This window comes from Scyliorhinus canicula, chromosome 20 (genome assembly GCF_902713615.1).
Source record: "Scyliorhinus canicula chromosome 20, sScyCan1.1, whole genome shotgun sequence".
Lineage (NCBI taxonomy): Eukaryota > Metazoa > Chordata > Chondrichthyes > Carcharhiniformes > Scyliorhinidae > Scyliorhinus > Scyliorhinus canicula.
Window position 1 is genome coordinate 43,685,396 of NC_052165.1, and position 17,140 is coordinate 43,702,535.

Here is a 17,140-nt window from a genome sequence, read left to right on the forward strand (position 1 = left end):
CCAACACACTTCAGGAACTGATGTGCTTGTTCTGGAATTTCTCATCCATCAATTAGTTGAAGACACTTAGGGATGTTAAAGGCAGCAAGTAAATGGGAGTTTTTGCTGTTAAATGGATGGATGATTTAAGGGTGCGCGTGACTAATTTCTCCAGTAGACTCTCTTGGTAGGCAATGGTTTGTGTTTACTTGGATTGAATGTTAAAATCAGAATTCAATTGCCTTGCCTGAAAGAAGCATGTTAAGTTACATTTTTCAAAAAGGCATTTGCTTGCTATGATGAGCCCCAAGTGAGTTCCCTAAAAGTTATTGATCTGGGTGAGACCCCTCAATTGGTCACCATCTGATGGGGTACCCCCAAATAGTTACAAACACGGGTGATAACTGGCTCCATATGTCTTTATTCAAACGACCCAATGCTGGTAGCAACAAGGTTCAATCTAAGAAGGTTCCCTTTCTCTTGGATACTTTCTAGACCCAATAGCTATGTTTTAAAAGGTGCTAATTTAACCACAGTAAGAAGTCTTACAACACCAGGTTAAAGTCCAACAGGTTTGTTTCAAACACGAGCTTTCGGAGCACGGCTCCTTCTTCAGGTGAATGGAAAGGCTTGTTCCAGAAATGTTTATATAGACACAATGTGGAGATGCCGGCGTTGGACTGGGGTGAGCACAGTAAGAAGTCTTACAACACCAGGTTAAAGTCCAACAGGTTTGTTTCAAACACGAGCTTTCGGAGCACGGCTCCTTCTTCAGGTGACTAAGACCTGAAGAAGGAGCCGTGCTCCGAAAGCTCGTGTTTGAAACAAACCTGTTGGACTTTAACCTGGTGTTGTAAGACTTCTTACTATATAGACACAGTCAGAGATGCCCCGGAATGCGAGCACCTGCAGGCAATCAAATCATCAAAGATGCAGAGAGAGAGGTAACTCCAGGTGTGTTCGTACGAACGGGATATGGCGCTCGACTCATTGATCGACAGTTCCACCGCGCCACAGCAAAAAACCGCACCGACCTCCTCAGAAGACAAACACGGGACACCACTGACAGAGTACCCTTCGTCGTCCAGTACTTTCCTGGGGCGGAGAAACTACGACATCTTCTTCGCAGCCTCCAACACATCATCAGCGAGGATGGACATCTTGCCAAGGTCATCCCCACACCCCCACTACTGGCCTTCAAACAACCGCACAACCTCAAACAAACCATTGTTTGCAGCAAATTACCCAGCCTTCAGAACAGCAACCACAACACCACAAAACCCTGCCAGGGTAATCTCTGCAAGACATGCCAGATCATCGACATGGACACCACCATTACACGTGGAAACACCACCCACCAGGTACGCGGCGCATACTCGTGCGACTCGACCAATGTAGTCTACCTCATACGCTGCAGGAAAGGATGTCCCGAAGCGTGGTACATTGGCGAGACCATGCAGACACTGCGACAACGAATAAACGGGCATCGTGCGACTATCAACAGGCAGGACTGTTCCCTTCCAGTTGGGGAACACTTCAGCAGTCAAGGACATTCAGCCTCTGATCTCCGGGTCAGCATTCTACAAGGAGGCCTTCAGGAGACGCGACAACGCAAAATTGCTGAGCAAAAACTTATAGCTAAGTTCCGCACGCATGAATGCGGACTCAACCGGGATCTGGGATTCATGTCGCATTACATTCGGCCCCCACCAACAAGCCTGGACTTGCAGAGGCCTACCGACTGAACTGGCTTGGGACAATTCACACCTCTTTAACCTGGAGTTACCTCTCTCTCTGCATCTTTGATGATTTGATTGCCTGCAGGTGCTCGCATTCCGGGGCATCTCTGACTGTGTCTATATAAACATTTCTGGAACAAGCCTTTCCATTCACCTGAAGAAGGAGCCGTGCTCCGAAAGCTCGTGTTTGAAACAAACCTGTTGGACTTTAACCTGGTGTTGTAAGACTTCTTACTGTGCTCACCCCAGTCCAACGCCGGCATCTCCACATCATGGCTAATTTAACCAGGCATTCTTGAGTTAAGATAAAGGGCTAAGTGCTCCACACATCAGCGCTAGGATTGTGAATCACGATAGGCGGAAAATTGGGCACCCGGCTGAAATTGAAGTTTGCGCCAGGTGCCGAACCGACCGCTATGCTCCGGCCCCCACTGGCAGCTGGGATTGGGGTTCACGCCCACATGCCAGCAGGTGGATGCTAATGAGTCATTTACATCCACTGAGTAGACAGGGCACCGTATTCTCTGGCCCTGCGTTATTCTCCGGTCCCCTGGACCAGGAAGCACGTGGGCGGGATTTACAACAGGTGTCAACCAAACGTGAGCCTGATGCAGAGGACCTTGCGGTGGGCCAAGCGGGTAACTCCTTAAGGGAGTTGCCCCAAAAGGCCATCCGAGGGCCACCTCCTCACAATGCACCCTGCCCACCACTCCTCCCAGAGACCCCTTAAAATGGGAGAACCCCCAGGGACACCCTTAATGGGGAGACCCCTCCCCAAGCACCCCCCAATTAGGAAGACCTTCCCAGTGACCCCATAACAAGGGAGACCCCCCCTCACAGGGACCATCTAACTAGGGAGACCTTCCCCCCAGAACCAGCTTAATAGTGAGGCCCTCTAAGGAGCTCCGAACTGGGAGCCCCCCCCTTATTAATCAGAGACCCCTAGCTAAATGGATCCCACAGGATGTCCCAACTAGGGAGACCTCCCCCACCTCCCCCAATCACGCCTTTTCATGCTTGAGTGATGCTGAAGTGCTAAGCTGGAAATTGAATGCACTTAATTCTCTTTGATGCGTGTAAACATTTGGCCCATTGAGTCTGCACCAACCCTCCTAAAGAGCATCCTACCCTGGTACACTCCTCTGCCCTATCATTGTAACCTCGCCTAACCTCCACATCTTTGGTCATTAAGGGGAAATTTAGCACGGCCAATCCACCTAACCTGCATATCTTTGGATAATGGGAACATCCAGAAGAAACCCACGCAGAAATGGCGAGAAAGTGCAAACTCCACACAGTCACCCAAGGCCAGAATTGAACCCGGGTCCCTCGCACTTTGAGGGAGATATGCTAACCACTGTGCCACCTGCCACCCCAATAATCTTGAAGACTTGTACTCCAGAACTTGCTGCAAACCTAGCCAAGTTGTGCCGGTACAACTACAACACTAGCATCTACCTGACAATGTGGAAAATTACCTAGGTATATCCTGTACACAACAAAAAGGACAAACCCAACCCAGCCAATTACCGCACTCTCGATCATCTGCAAAGTAATGGAAGCGGTCATCAACAGTGCTATCAAGCGGCATTTACTCTGCAGTAACCTCCTCACACGTGCTCAGTTTAGGTGCGCCAGGGTCATTCAATTCCTTACATCATTACAGCCTTAGTAAAAGTATGGAGAAAAGAACTGAATGCCAGAAGTGAGGTGAGAGTGACTGCACGATATCAAGGCAGCATTTGACCAAGTATAGCATTATGAAGCTATGGCAAAACTAGAGTCAATGGGAATCAGGGGGAAAACTCTCTGCTGATTGGAGTCATACCTGACACATAGGAAAATGGTTACGGTAGTTGGAGGTCAAACATCTCAGCTCCAGGACATCACTGCAGGAATTACTCAGGGTAGTGTTCTAGGCCCAACCATTTTCAGCTGTTTCATCAATGACATTCATTCCATCATAAGGTCAGAAGTGGGGATGTTCAGGCCCACTCGCAACTTCTCCGATACTGAAGCAGTTCATATCCAAGTGCTGCAAGATCTGGACAATATCCAGTCTTGGGCTGACAAGTGCCAAGTAACATTCACCATAAGACCACAAGACATAGGAGGAGAATTAGGCCACTTGGCCCATCGAGTCTGCTCCGCCATTCAATCATGGCTGATATTTTCTCATCCCCATTCTCCTGCCTTCTCCCCATAACCCCTGATCCCCTTATTAATCACTCAGTGATTTGGCCTCCACAGCCTTCTGCGGCAAAGAGTTCCACAGATTCACCATCCTCTGGCTGAAGAAATTCCTCCTCATCTCTGTTTTAAAGGATCGTCCCTTTAGTCTGAGATTGTCCTCTGGCTCTAGTTTGTCCGACAAGTGGAAACATCTTCTCCACGTCCACTCTATCCAGGCCTCGCAGTATCCTGTAAGTTTCAATAAGATCCCCTCTCATCCTTCTAAACTCCAATGAGTACAGACCCAGAGTCCTCAAAAGTTCCTCATACGACAAGTTCTTAATTCCAGGGATCATTCTTGTGAAACTCCTCTGGACCCTTTTCAAGGCCAGCACATCCTTCCTTAGATACAGGGTCCAAAACTGCTAACAATACTCCAAATGGGGTCTGACCAGAGCCTTATACAGCCTCAGAGGTACATCCCTGGTCTAGCCTTCTTGACATGAATGCTAACATTGCATTTGCCTTCTTAACTGCCGACTGAACCTGCACATTAACCTTAAGAGAATCGTGAACAAGGACTCCCAAGTCCCTTTGGGCTTCTGCTTTCCGAAGCATTTCCCCATTTATAAAATAGTCTATGTCTAAATTCCTCCTTCCAAAGGGCATAACCTCACACTTTTCCACATTGTATTTCATTTGCCACTTCATTGCCCACTCTCCTAGCTTATCCAAGTCCTTCTGAAGCCCCCTTGCTTCCTCAATACTACCTGTCCCTCCACAGATCTTTGTATCATCTGCAGACTTAGCAACAGTGCCCTCAGTACCTTCTTCCAGATCATTAATGTATACTGTAAAAAGTTGTGGTCCCAGCACAGACTCCTGAGGCACACCACTAGTCTCCGGCTGCCATCCTGAAAAAGACCCCTTTATCCCCACTCTTTGCCTTCTGCCAGTCAGCCAATCCTCTACCCATGCCAGGATCTTACCCTGAACACCATTAGCTCTTAACTTATTTAACAGTCTCCTATGCGGCACCTTGCCAAAGGCCTTCTGAAAATCTAAATAAATCACGTCCACTGGTTCTCCTTACCTCCTCAAAGAACTCAAACAGATTTGTCAAACACGACCTCCCTTTGACAAAGCCGTGCTGAATAAGTCCTATTTAACATGCACTTCCAAGTGCTTCGCAATCTCATCTTTTAATAACAGACTCTAAAATCTTACCAGTGACCAAAGTCAGGCTAACCGGCCTATAATTTCCCGTCTTCTGCCTCCCTCCCTTCTTAAACAGTGGTGTTGCATTAGCCATCATCCAGTCCTCTGGGACCCTTCCTGCCTCCAGTGAATCCTGAAAGATCATCACTAATGTCTCCACAATTTCCTCAGCTGTTTCTTTTTGGACCCTGGGGTGTAGTCCATCCGGTCCAAGTAACTATTCAGTTCATCTACCATTTCTTTGTTTCCTATTATTACTTCTCCAGCCACATTTTCTAGTGGTCCAATGTCTATTTTTGCCTCTCTGTCTTACCTTTTATATATTGAAAAAATCTCTTCCTATCTTCCTTTATATTACTAGCTAGCTTGCACTCATACTTCATCTTCTCCCTCCTTATTGCTATTCTAGTTGTCCTCTGCTCGCTTTTAAAGGCTTCCCAATCCTCTGGTTTCCCAATAATCCTCACCAGTTTGTATGCTTTTTCTTTAGTCCTTGTCATCCCTTGTCAGCCACGGATGCCTTGTCCTCCCCTTAGCATGTTTCCTCCTCCTTGGGATGAATTTCTGTTGTGCCTCCCTAATAACCCCCAAAAACTCCTGCCATTGCTGTTCCACTGTCATCCCTGCTCGGCACCTTTTCCAATCACCTCTGGACAGCTCCTCCCTCATGTCTTTGCAGTTACCCTTATTTAATTGTAATACCGTTACATCTGATTGCAGCTTCTCCCTCTCAAACCGCAGGGTAAATTCTATCATATTGTGGTCACTGCTCCCTAAGGGTTCCTTCACCTTAAGTTCCCTCATCAAGTCTGCCTCATTACACATCAATAAATCCAGAATTGCCTGATCCCTAGTAGGCTCTGTCGCAAGCTGCTCCAAAAAAAACATCTCTTACACATTCCACAAATTCCCTTTCTTGGGATCCACTACCAACCTGATTTTCCCAGTCCACCTGCATATTGAAGTTCCCCATGATTATTGTAATGTTGCGTTTTTTACATGCCTTTTCTATCTCCCGATTTATTTTCTGCCCCACATCATGACTACTGCTAGGGGGCATATACATAACTCCCATCAGGGTCTTTTTACCTTTGCGATTCCTCAACTCTACCTACAGAGATTCTATGCCTTCTGATCCTATATCGCTCCTTGCTATCGATTTAACTTCATTCCTTACTAACAATGCAAGCCCGCCCCTTTGCCCATCTGCCTGTCCTTTCGATAGGACATATATCCTTGGATATTTTGATCCCAGCCCTGATTGCCTTGCAGCCACATCTCTGTGATGCCCACAACATCGTACCGTCCAATTTCAATGTGCGCAACAAGCTCATTTACCGTGTTCCATATACTGCGCACATTTATGTACAACTCCCTCAATCCTGCATTGGCCACCTCCCTTTTCACACTCTCCTCAGTCACTGTACCCTATACTTTGGCCCTTTTTGATTTTTGACTGCCTTACACTTTCCCCCTAACTGCTTTTTGTCTCTGGCCCCGTTTTACTTCCTTCCGACTTTCTGCATCGGTTCCCATCCCCCTGCCACATTAGTTTCACACCATACAAGTGCCAAGCAGTGACTATCTCCAACATGAGAGGATATAACCATCGCCCCTTGACATTCAGTGGCATTACCATCGCTGAATCCCCCACTATCAGCACCCTGGGGGTTACCAAATGGACTAGATACTGAACTGGACTATCCATATAAATACTGTTTGCAGGTCAAAGACCAGGGATCCTGCAGTGAGTTATTCACCTCCTGTCTCCCCAAAGCCTGTCCACCATCTACAAGGTACAAGTCAGGAGTGTAATGGAATAATCTTCACTTGCTTGGATGAGTGCAACTCCGACAACATTCAAGCAGCCTGCTTGATTGCTCCCACTTCCACAAACATGCAATCTCTACACCGACAACCTGAGGGAGCTATGTGTACCATCCACAAGATGCACTGCAGGAATTCAGCAAGGTTCCTTCTGTAGCACCTCCCTAACCCATGACTAATACCATCTAGAACGTTGGGCGGGATTCCTTGATCCTGAGGCTAAGTGTTTACGCCATCGGAAACGGCGTCATGTTTCCCAACAGTGTCAACACGGTCCTAGGATCAGCAATTCTGGCCCCTACAGGGGGTTCAGCAGGGCGCTGGAGGGGTTTACTCCGCTCCAATTGCTGATCCAGCTGTGGAATGGGCGCCAAGGGATGCACGCATGCGCAGTGGGTCCAGATCGCGGGCCAGACCACATCGGAGGCCCCCCCGGGGTCAGACCCTCATCGCCAACCCCACAGGCCGTCACCCGACCCTTCAACGCCGAGGTCCCGCCGGCTCAGAGAAGGTTAGAACGGCGCTGGCGGGACTTGGGGTTTTTTTCAGCCGCTCGGCCCATCCGGGCCGGAGAATTGAGGGGTTGCCCCGTAGAGCAGCCCCGGACCGGCGCCGCGCCCACCACGCCGGCCCCAATGGAACCAAAGCGGAGAATCGCATCCCGACGTCGGGCAGCGTGGCGCGATTCGCGCAGCCCGCTGCCGATTCTCCAACTCGGCGCGTGGGGTCGGAGAATCCCGCCAGTGTTTTTCAAACTTGTTTGCCCGGGACCCATTTTTACCAACCAGCGATCCTTCGGGACCCACGCCAGCCAACCTTCGGGACCCACCCGCCGACCTTCAGGACCCATGCCAGCCGACCTTTGCAGCCCACGCCAGCTGACCTTCGCGGCCCACGCCAGCTGACCTTCGCAGCCCACACCAGCTGACCTTCACAGCCCATGCCAGCTGACCTTCGCAGCCCTCACGCCCGCTGACCTTCGCGGCCCACGCCAGCCGACCTTCGCAGCCCACGCCAGCCGACCTTCGCAGCCCACGCCCGCTGACCTTCGCAGCCCACACCCGCTGACCTTCGCGGCCCACGCCAGCCGACCTTCGCAGCCCACGCCAGCCGACCTTCGCAGCGCATGCCCACTGATCTTCGTGGCCCACCATTTTCTCTTAACTTTAATGTGAGAGGTGAGCCTGGGCTTATATTCTATAGTCTAGAGTAGCGAAGAATGAGAAATGACCTCATTGAAACAGGCATTATTCTCTCAGGACTCTACAGAGCAGATGCAGAATGTAAGTTTTCCTCAGATAGGCAGTTTACAGCCTTGGGATATAGACTTCAAATTATAATGCGACAACTTTAGACATTGATGAGGAGGAATTACTTAACTCAAAGGATTGTGAATCATTTTAATCTCTAAAATTCACTATCAAAGAGAGTTCTGCAGGATCAGCCATTGAGAATATTCAGGACAGATGCAGGAAGACTGAACTGAATTTAAAAAAATCTTTTCCTGGGTCGGAGTGCTGACATCAGGAGGCGGCGGTGATTTGGACCAGGCAGAGTGGGTGGGTAGATGCAGTACAATGTGGATAAATGTGAGGTTATCCATTTCGGTAGCAAAAGTAGGAAGGCAGATTATTATTTGAATGGATGTAAATTGAGAGAAGTGGATACTCAGCGACACCTTGGTGTCCTCATGCATCATTCACTGAAAGTAGATGCAGCAGGCAGTAAAGAAGGAAAAAGGTATGTTGGCCTACATAGCAAGAATATTTGAGTATAGGATTAGGAATGTTTTACTGCAGGGCGACACGTGGCGTAGTGGTTAGCACTACTGCCTACAGCACTGAGGACCTGGGTTTGAATCACAGACCTGGGTCACTATCCATGTGGAATTTGCACATTAATTGCACACTGGATTGGCCACGCTAAACTGTCCTTTAATTGGAAAAAAAAACTGGGTACTCTTAAAAAAAAATTTTAACGGAATGTTTTACTGCAATTGTATAGGGTGAGGCCACACCTGGAGTAACGTGCGCAGTTTTGGTGTCTTTATCTGAGGTAGAATGATCTTCCTGTAGAGGGAGTGCAGCAAAGGTTCACCAGGCTGATTTCTGGGATGGCGGGACTGAGGAGAGACTAAGTCAATTAGGAATTAGGATTATGATCATTGGAATTTAGAAGAGTGAGAGGGGATCTCTTAGAAACTTACAAAATTCTAAAAGGATTGGACAGGGTAGATTCAGAAAGAATGTTCCTGATGGTGGGGTAGTCCATAACTAGGGATCTAGTTTGAGGATCAGGGTTAAACTTTTTAGGACTGAGGAGAAAGTTCTTCGCCCAGTGAGTGGTGAATCTGTGGAATTCACTAGCACAAAAAGTAGTTGAGGCAAAAACGTTGCGTGATTTCAAAAAGGAATTTGTTATATCGCTCTTTTTATTTATATATTTTTTTAATTTAGAGTACCCAATTATTTTTTTTTCCAATTAAGGGGCAATTTAGCGCAGCCAATTCACCTAACCTGCACATCTTTGGGTTGTGGGGATGTAACCCACGCAGACACTGGGAGAATATGCAAACTCCACACGTTCAGTGACCCAGGGCCAAGGTTCGAACCCGACCCCAGTCCCAGTGCTAACCCCTATGCCACTGTGCTGCCCCGTTACATCGCTCTTGAGGCTAAAGGGATATGGGGAAGGCAGGATCAGGGTATTGAATTTGATGGTCAGCCATGATCATAATGAATGGCGGGCTAGGTTTGAAGGGCCAAATGGCCTCCTCCTGCTATTTTCTGGGCGCGATTCTCCGATGCCGCGCGGCATCGGGAAAGCCGCCGTGAACTCGGCCGAGTTTCACGACGGTGTCGGAGGCCGCTCCTCGCACCCTATTCAGCCCCCTGCCCCCAAGGGGGCTAGGAGCGGCATTGTGAAAAACTTGGCCACCGGGCCTTGACGCTTGCGTCAAAGTGGCGCGCCGAGAATGATGCGACGGCGGCGCCTAAGTGACGTCAGCCGCGTATGCGCAGGTTGGCCGGCTCCAACCCGCGCATGCACGGTTGCCATCTTCCCTTCCGCTGCCCCGCAAGACATGGCGGCTTGATCTTGCGGGGCGGCGGAGGGGAAAGAGTGCGTCTCTTAGAGACGCCGGCCCAACAATCGGTGGGCACCGATCGTGGGCCAGTCACCTCCTGAGCACGTCCGTGGTGCTCGATCCTCCCTCCGCCCCCCACAGGCCCCACACTTACCTGTCGCGCGATGTTCACGCCGGCAGCGACCAGGTGTGGTTGGGGCCGTCGTGAACCGGTCGGGTTCGTCAGGCCGCTCGGCACATCTGGGCCGGAGAATCGGCGGTCGCCGTGAAAAACGGCAAGCGGCGATTCCGCGACACGCCATTTTTGGGGGGGTAGGAGAATCGCGGGGGGGTGCCAGGGCAGCGTGTCGTGATTCGCCCGACCCTCCCGCGATTCTCCCACCCGGCGTGGGGAGCAGAGAATCGCGCCCTCTATGTATGTAAATACTGTGGCTAGAAGAGCATGTCAGAGGCTGCGAGTCACTTTTAGAAGAATTCACCTCCTGACGCCCCAAAGCTTGTCCACCATAAGGCACAAGTCAGGAGTGCAAATGAGACTCTCCACTGGCCTGGATGAGTGCAACTCCAACCACACCCAAAAAAGCTTGACACTATTCAGGACAAAACAGCCCGCATGATTGTCAACCCATCCATAAACATTCACTTTCCCCACCACCTATGTCACCCCATCCACTCCACTTACCTGGTCTGGCCTACATGTGACACGAGCCCACTGCAATGTGGTCCACTCTTTGCTCCTCTCGGGGATGGGACACAAATGCCGGCCTTGCAAGGATGCCCACATGCCATGAACGAATATTTCTTTAAATGGTGCTACTAGGCCAGCTGATGCCTCAATATGGGGGGCTGTAAACACGTGCCATGTTCAGCTGATAATGTGCTAGGAAGAATTAGAGGCATTCTGAGTGCTGACATCTTTTCCCACTTTCTGTACCACCTCCTTCATGCCATCTCCAAGCTCACTTTTCCCATGAGATTCCCTTGACTCCATTCACATTAGGCTGAGGGCCATCCAATTTTCTCTTTCCTGAATTTAAATGGTTCTCACTCTTTGGGTGCAGTCCCCCTGGCTCAACAACACCCAGCCAAACTCAGAAAAGAAGCCCCATTCTCATTCTGTCATTGTAAACCATCATGCCATAACTAACCCCACTTTCCTCTCCAAAGTCTTTGCATGTGTCGTCATCACCCAAATCTGACCTTAAATCCACATTCAGAACTGTCCAATCAGTTCCCCACCTGTGTCACACTTGGTGAAACTACCCTAAATTCACAAATACCATACCATCTGTCACAATGGCCATTGCATCATCCCCCTCCTCTTCAAACTTTTCACAGCCTATGACATCCCCCAAATTACTGGGAGTACAGATAGTGAAATTTGAATTCAATAAAAACCTGGAATTAAAAGTCGAAAGGTGACCATGACACCATTGTCAGCTGTCGTAAAAACCCATTTGGTTTACTAATGTCTCTTTAGGGAAGGCAATCTGCCGTCCTTACCTGGTCTGGCTTACGTATGACTCCAGAGCCATAGCAATGTGGTTGACACTTAAAATGCCCTCAGGGATGGGCAATAAATGCTGGGCCAGCCGGCGAATCACATGAATTATGTTTTAAAGGGTTATTGCATGGTAAGGGATCATTTACGCCCATTCTGTTCATTTCTGTAGGTTATTATGGATACAGGGGGCCGGGTGAAAGCTGAATCATTCCCCGATCACACCTCATTGGTCATTGAGATGGCTGAGAAAGATGATTCTGGACCTTATAAGATTGTGGTACAAAATGAAGCCGGGGAGGACAGTGCTCAGTTGAAAATAAAGGTAGTCGGTAAGTGACCACTGTGTTTTTAGTCATTACTTCGAAGGATCTTAACGGGTTTAGGTGGTTAAATAACGGGAAACTGTCTCCATTTTCTGAAGGATCAAATGATGGAATAAGAGGCAGCATCAGGACAAACCTACTTGGATAGGATTTTCTGATCATGCCGGCTCCCAAACTGGAAATTCCCACCTAAGGGCTACGGACCTTTAAATGGTGTTTCAAATTTCCCATCCTGCCCATGACAATTCCCGAGGCAGGCAGGACCAGGGAATTTACCCCATTGTGTGGTTAGGATTTAGAATGCACTGCTTGATAGGATGGTGGTTTTCTATTCAGCGATAGATTTCAAAGGGAAAGTGCATAAATATTTGAAGGACAAAATGTTGCCAAGATATGGAGAAAAGGATTGCTCTCTGTCAGAGATGTGTTCAATAGACTTAATGTGCTGTACTGTTTTATATTATTTTGTTTATTGCCCATCCCTAATTGCCCTTGAGAAGGTGGTGGTGATCCACCACCTTAAACCACTGCAGTCCATCTGGTGTAGGTACACCCACAGTGCTATTAGGCAGGGAATTCCAGGATTTTATCCCAGTGAAGGAATGGTGAAATATTTCCAAGTCAGGAGGATGCAGTGGAATCGTGTGCCTCTCCTCATGTCGAATTTGATGGTGGGAGACATTTAATCATTTGGGAAGGTGGCAGGAGGGGATCCCACCACTTCCACCCCAGTTAGGTTAATGGCAGGAGGGCTTATGGACGGCCTTCCCATCCCACCATGAATTGATGCCCTGAATGCAATTAATGCCCACTTAAGGGCCCATCCCACAGCTGTTAGTATTAGCCCAACTTCAAGGGCATGATTCTCCGGTCTGCCAGCCATGTTTTCTTGGGTGGCGCGTCCTTGCTGGAAGCGGGATTCTCTGTTCCCATCACCTGCCAATGGGATTTCTCATTGTGGCCACCCCATGCCGCCGGGAAATCCAGGGGTTTGGATGCACGGCTGGTGCAACGGAGAATCCTGCCAGCGGAGACTCACTGTGTCGTATGTACAACAGGTAAAACCTTTTAGGATTGTGTGTGGGCTCCTGGGTTGTGTGTGGGGAGGGGTGGTGGGAATGGTGGGGGGAGGGTGGGGGCTCATTCAAAGGCACTCAGCGCCTGATTGAGGGATCTGGAATCAGGAGATGGGGAAAGGGGCCTGTTGAGAGCTACCATCTGCCCGTGTTGTGCCAACCCCATTCGCCCACAGCTCCTACCATGTAACCTCTCTCCTGCAATTGCTCACCAATGGCCTGGAATCAGCTCTGACCTTCGGCATCATGTGGGTGTCATACCGGCAGCAAGGACTGCCTCCCTGCTGGCACTGCCTTTCAATAGAACTGTGGACCTCTCAGCAGGCAGTACTTTCAACCCCGGGCTCCCTGATCCTGGGCCACAGGCCTGTTAAGTGCCTGAGTGACACATGATGCAACAAGCTTTCCAGTGTGTTTATTGCCTGGTCTGCAGCTGGCGGCTGGCGGTCTGCAGCTGGCGGCCTCCATAAGAATCTGCTCATTGTGGCTAGTGTCTGGGAACTTTCAGTGTCTTGATGATGAGCCCAGTATAAAATCATCCTGCAGAATGTTGAGAGGGCATAGTTTGCGAGAACATAGCAGTAATATCGGATCTGTTTTTGTTTTGCAATAGACGTCCCAGATCCACCTGCCCCACCGATAGTTACTGAAGTTGGAGGTGACTGGTGTTCGATGATGTGGAATCCTCCCGATTACGATGGAAGCTCCCCAATTCTAGGTAAAGTTCCATTTGAAACTAGGGGAAAATGGAAATACACAGCAAGTTGCCGATACAGGGAGAAGGCAGGAGATGGGGATGAAAAATATATCAGCCATGGTCAAATTGCAGAGCAGACTCAATGGGCCGAATGGCCTAATTTTGCTCTTATAACCTGGTCCTTTGGTCTTATGATACCTAGAGTGAAGTTGATTTCGTATATTTCATAATATTTACAGATTTCATAGAATTTACAGTGTAGAAGGAGGCCATTAGGCCCATCGTCTGCACCGGCCCTTGGAAAGAGCACCCTACCAAAGCCCACACCTCCACCCTATCCCCGTAACCCAGTAACCCCACCCCATCTTTTGGACACTAAGGGCAATTTAGCATGGCCAATCCACCTAACCTGCACATCTTTGGATTGTGGGAGGAAACCCATGCAGACTCCGCACAGACAGTGACCCAAGCCGGGAATCGAACCTGGGACCCTGGAGCTGTGAAGCAACTGTGCTAACCACTGTGCCTCCCGTGCTACCCTTTAGCTCCTTTTCAAGCTTCAGGCTGCACCCAAGTGCCTTACAGCCAATGAGGTATGTATTGAAGTATGTATTGTTTAGAATGTGCAGAGCCAATCTGTGCATAGCAAACTCCCGCAAACAGCAACGTTATAATGAGAAGAAAATATTTTGCGGACTCGAAAACATATTTGAGATCTGAAAATTGGCTACTTTAAAACAGCACATAAATAGCTGTATGTTAATGCATAAGCCTACTTGTGATACTAATAAATATTATTATTATTATTACCTTATTGAGACATATGGGATTCTCAGGGGGTTTGACAGGGTAGATGCTGAAAGGTTGTCTCCCCTTTGGGAGAGTCTAGGACTAGAGGGCATAAGCTCAGAGTAAGGGTTACCCACTTAAGACAGAGATGAGGAGGAAGTTTTTCTCTGACGGTAGCAAATCTGTTGAATTCTTTACTACAGAGAGCTGCAGAGGCTGGGTCATTATGTTGAAGTATGTTTAAGGCTGGGATAGTCAGATTTTTAATCAGTAAGGGAATCACGGCTTATGGGCAGGAAAGTGGAGCTGAGGATTATCATATCAGGACAGTCATGGTTTCATTGAATGGCGGAGCAGAATTGATGGGCCGAACAGCTTACTTCTGTAACTAGTCTTAACATCTTATTATCTTTCTTTCAACCTCACTGAAGACCTTCTGCTTTCTGTCTCAATAATTTCTGACATGAATTCAATAAATTTACCGGAGTTGCACTTTCGTATGGGTGTGGGGCGTTGTAAATGGGGTGGGGCTATGTGAGAAGGACAGGGTTCCGTTAATCAGTTGAGTGGTGAGTTGCTGCTATTTAATCATGTTTTTTTTCGGGTGCGATTCTCCATTATATTCAGGTTATGTCATCGAGAGAAAAAAGAAGCAAAGCTCTCGATGGATGCGACTCAACTTTGACGTATGCAAAGAAATGACCTTTGAACCCAAGAACATGATTGAAGGGATTCCCTATGAAGTCCGAGTGTTTGCTATCAATGCCATTGGAATGTCTAAACCCAGTGAGCCATCAAAGGCATTCGTCCCTCTTGGTAAGATTAAGTAAAGTTTGGTTTTCTGGCTTTATTTTTATTGTTTCCAGGATGCGGGTAATGTTGGCAAAGGTGGAATTTACATTCTCCTTCTCTAGTTGCCCCAGAAAAGTTAATGGCGAATTTTCTCCATCAATTCGGATGGTGATGGAACTCCTGGTGATAGATAAATTTTCAGGAAAGTGCCCAGGAGCAGTGATAAATGTCAAAGTCAGGATGGTGTGCATAGAAACCTAAAGGTGGTGATGTTCCTGTGCATCTGTTGCTCTTGTCCTACCAGCTGGTAGAGGTTGTGAGTTTGAAAGGTGCTGTCACGGGAACCTTGGTACGTTTTGCAGTGGATCAGGTGGTATGCTCTGCTGCCGCTGTGTGTCAGTGGTGAGAAGGTGGATATTGAGTCCAGTGGTAGAGCTACTAAGCTGCTCTGTGTTGGATGGTGTTGCTGGGGCTCCAGACCATTGTGAGTATTCCATCACATTACTGAGTTGAGCCTTGCAGATGGTAGAAAGACTTCAAGAGGTTCAGAAGTGAATCAGTTGTCACTGGAGTACCCAGTTTCTACCCTGATTTTATTGACATACCTTATCCAGTTTCTCGTCAATTTCTCTTATTCGAGATTATCATTATGTGGCATTACTATGCCAGCTCAAGCTTGGATGTTATCCACAGCTGCTGTAGTATGGAAGGAGCTGCTTGCTTATTGCAAGTGCTGTGAGTGGAGCTGAATATTATGGACAGAATTTTACACCCTCCACATCCACCCCCACTCCTCCGCATCCCCAGTGGGTTCTGATGTTGGGCGAGGCGCAGCATGAAATTGTATTGACAGGATTCCCTTTGGCTCCCTCAACCTTGCAGTGATTCTGCATGGGGGGGCCGGCAAAGCCTCAGCCCGGAAGCCCACCCTTGCTTCAGTTAGGGCCCTTAAGTGCCAATTATGGCCGTTTTTTGTGCAGCTTCAATTTTTAGACTGGTTGGAAGATGATAGCTCACAGGAGGAAAACCGGAAACGAATAGTTAGATCTCGGGAAGGGGGGGATCCGCCTCCATCAGAAGCGCCCTTCTGACTGGGCCACCCTCCCCTTAAGGCCTGTTGATCTCCAGACTTTCCTTCCACCCACCACCCTAACCTATCCCACATTACCCAGCTCACAAACCCCCTGACCTTCCCTACACTCCCCAACCTGGACCTCTAACACCTTTTTCTCCAGTTTCCGCTACTTAAGACTCAGAAAACCTCATCCAGGAATTGGAGATCTTCCAGCCAATCAGATTGCCTGGCAGCTCTCTCAGGCGGGATGTCCTCTTAAGTTGGGTGGGGGACGTCCCTCCCTTTGCCGATCAGTGATCGTTAGAGTGTAAAATGGCAGCGGCGTTCTCAGAGAAAATGTATTCCTCACTGACTCCCCACAGAGCCCCCGCCATCCTGAACATTCAGGCCAATTAAATCAACCTCACTCCTGATTTTCTGATGGAAGGGCAGTGGGTAACAATGCAGTGCTAAATATTGCTGGGTTGAAGAAGATTCTCAAAGTGATGTACTACGGTTACGATAATTGAACTCCAAGAACCTCAACATCTTCCTTTGTGTCAGGTATGATTCCAGCTGGGAGTGTTTTCACTTCCTGGTCTCCAGCTGCTTTGTCTATATCTGGGTCAAAGCTGTGAAGTGTTCTGGAGCTAAGTGGCCCAAACAGAACCCCAGCTAAGCATTGTTGAGGAGGTTACTGGTTAGCGAGGTGTTCTTGATGGCATCGTTGATGACTCCTGCCATCCATCACTTTACAGACAAGGAGGCAGCTGATAGGAATTCTGGGAGCTAGATTTATCTTGTTCTTTAAGGATTGGCGTCACCTGGCTAATTTTCCATATTGTCAGATAGATGGCATGGCCATACCTGTTCTGCTCATGTGCC

The 17,140-nt window shown here is 48.5% G+C and overlaps 1 protein-coding gene across 15 annotated transcripts in view; it reads left to right on the forward strand.

The window, feature by feature from the left end:
• The window catches only part of mybpc1 (myosin binding protein C1), a 175,020-nt gene that overhangs the window by 118,071 nt on the left and 39,809 nt on the right, over positions 1-17,140 (forward strand). For all 15 annotated transcript variants that reach the window (XM_038781127.1, XM_038781130.1, XM_038781128.1 and 12 more), the window contains 3 exons: positions 11,694-11,853; positions 13,537-13,641; positions 15,037-15,225. In XM_038781127.1, coding sequence (XP_038637055.1) covers positions 11,694-11,853; positions 13,537-13,641; positions 15,037-15,225 — 454 coding nt within the window. The remainder of the gene's footprint in view (positions 1-11,693; positions 11,854-13,536; positions 13,642-15,036; positions 15,226-17,140) is intronic.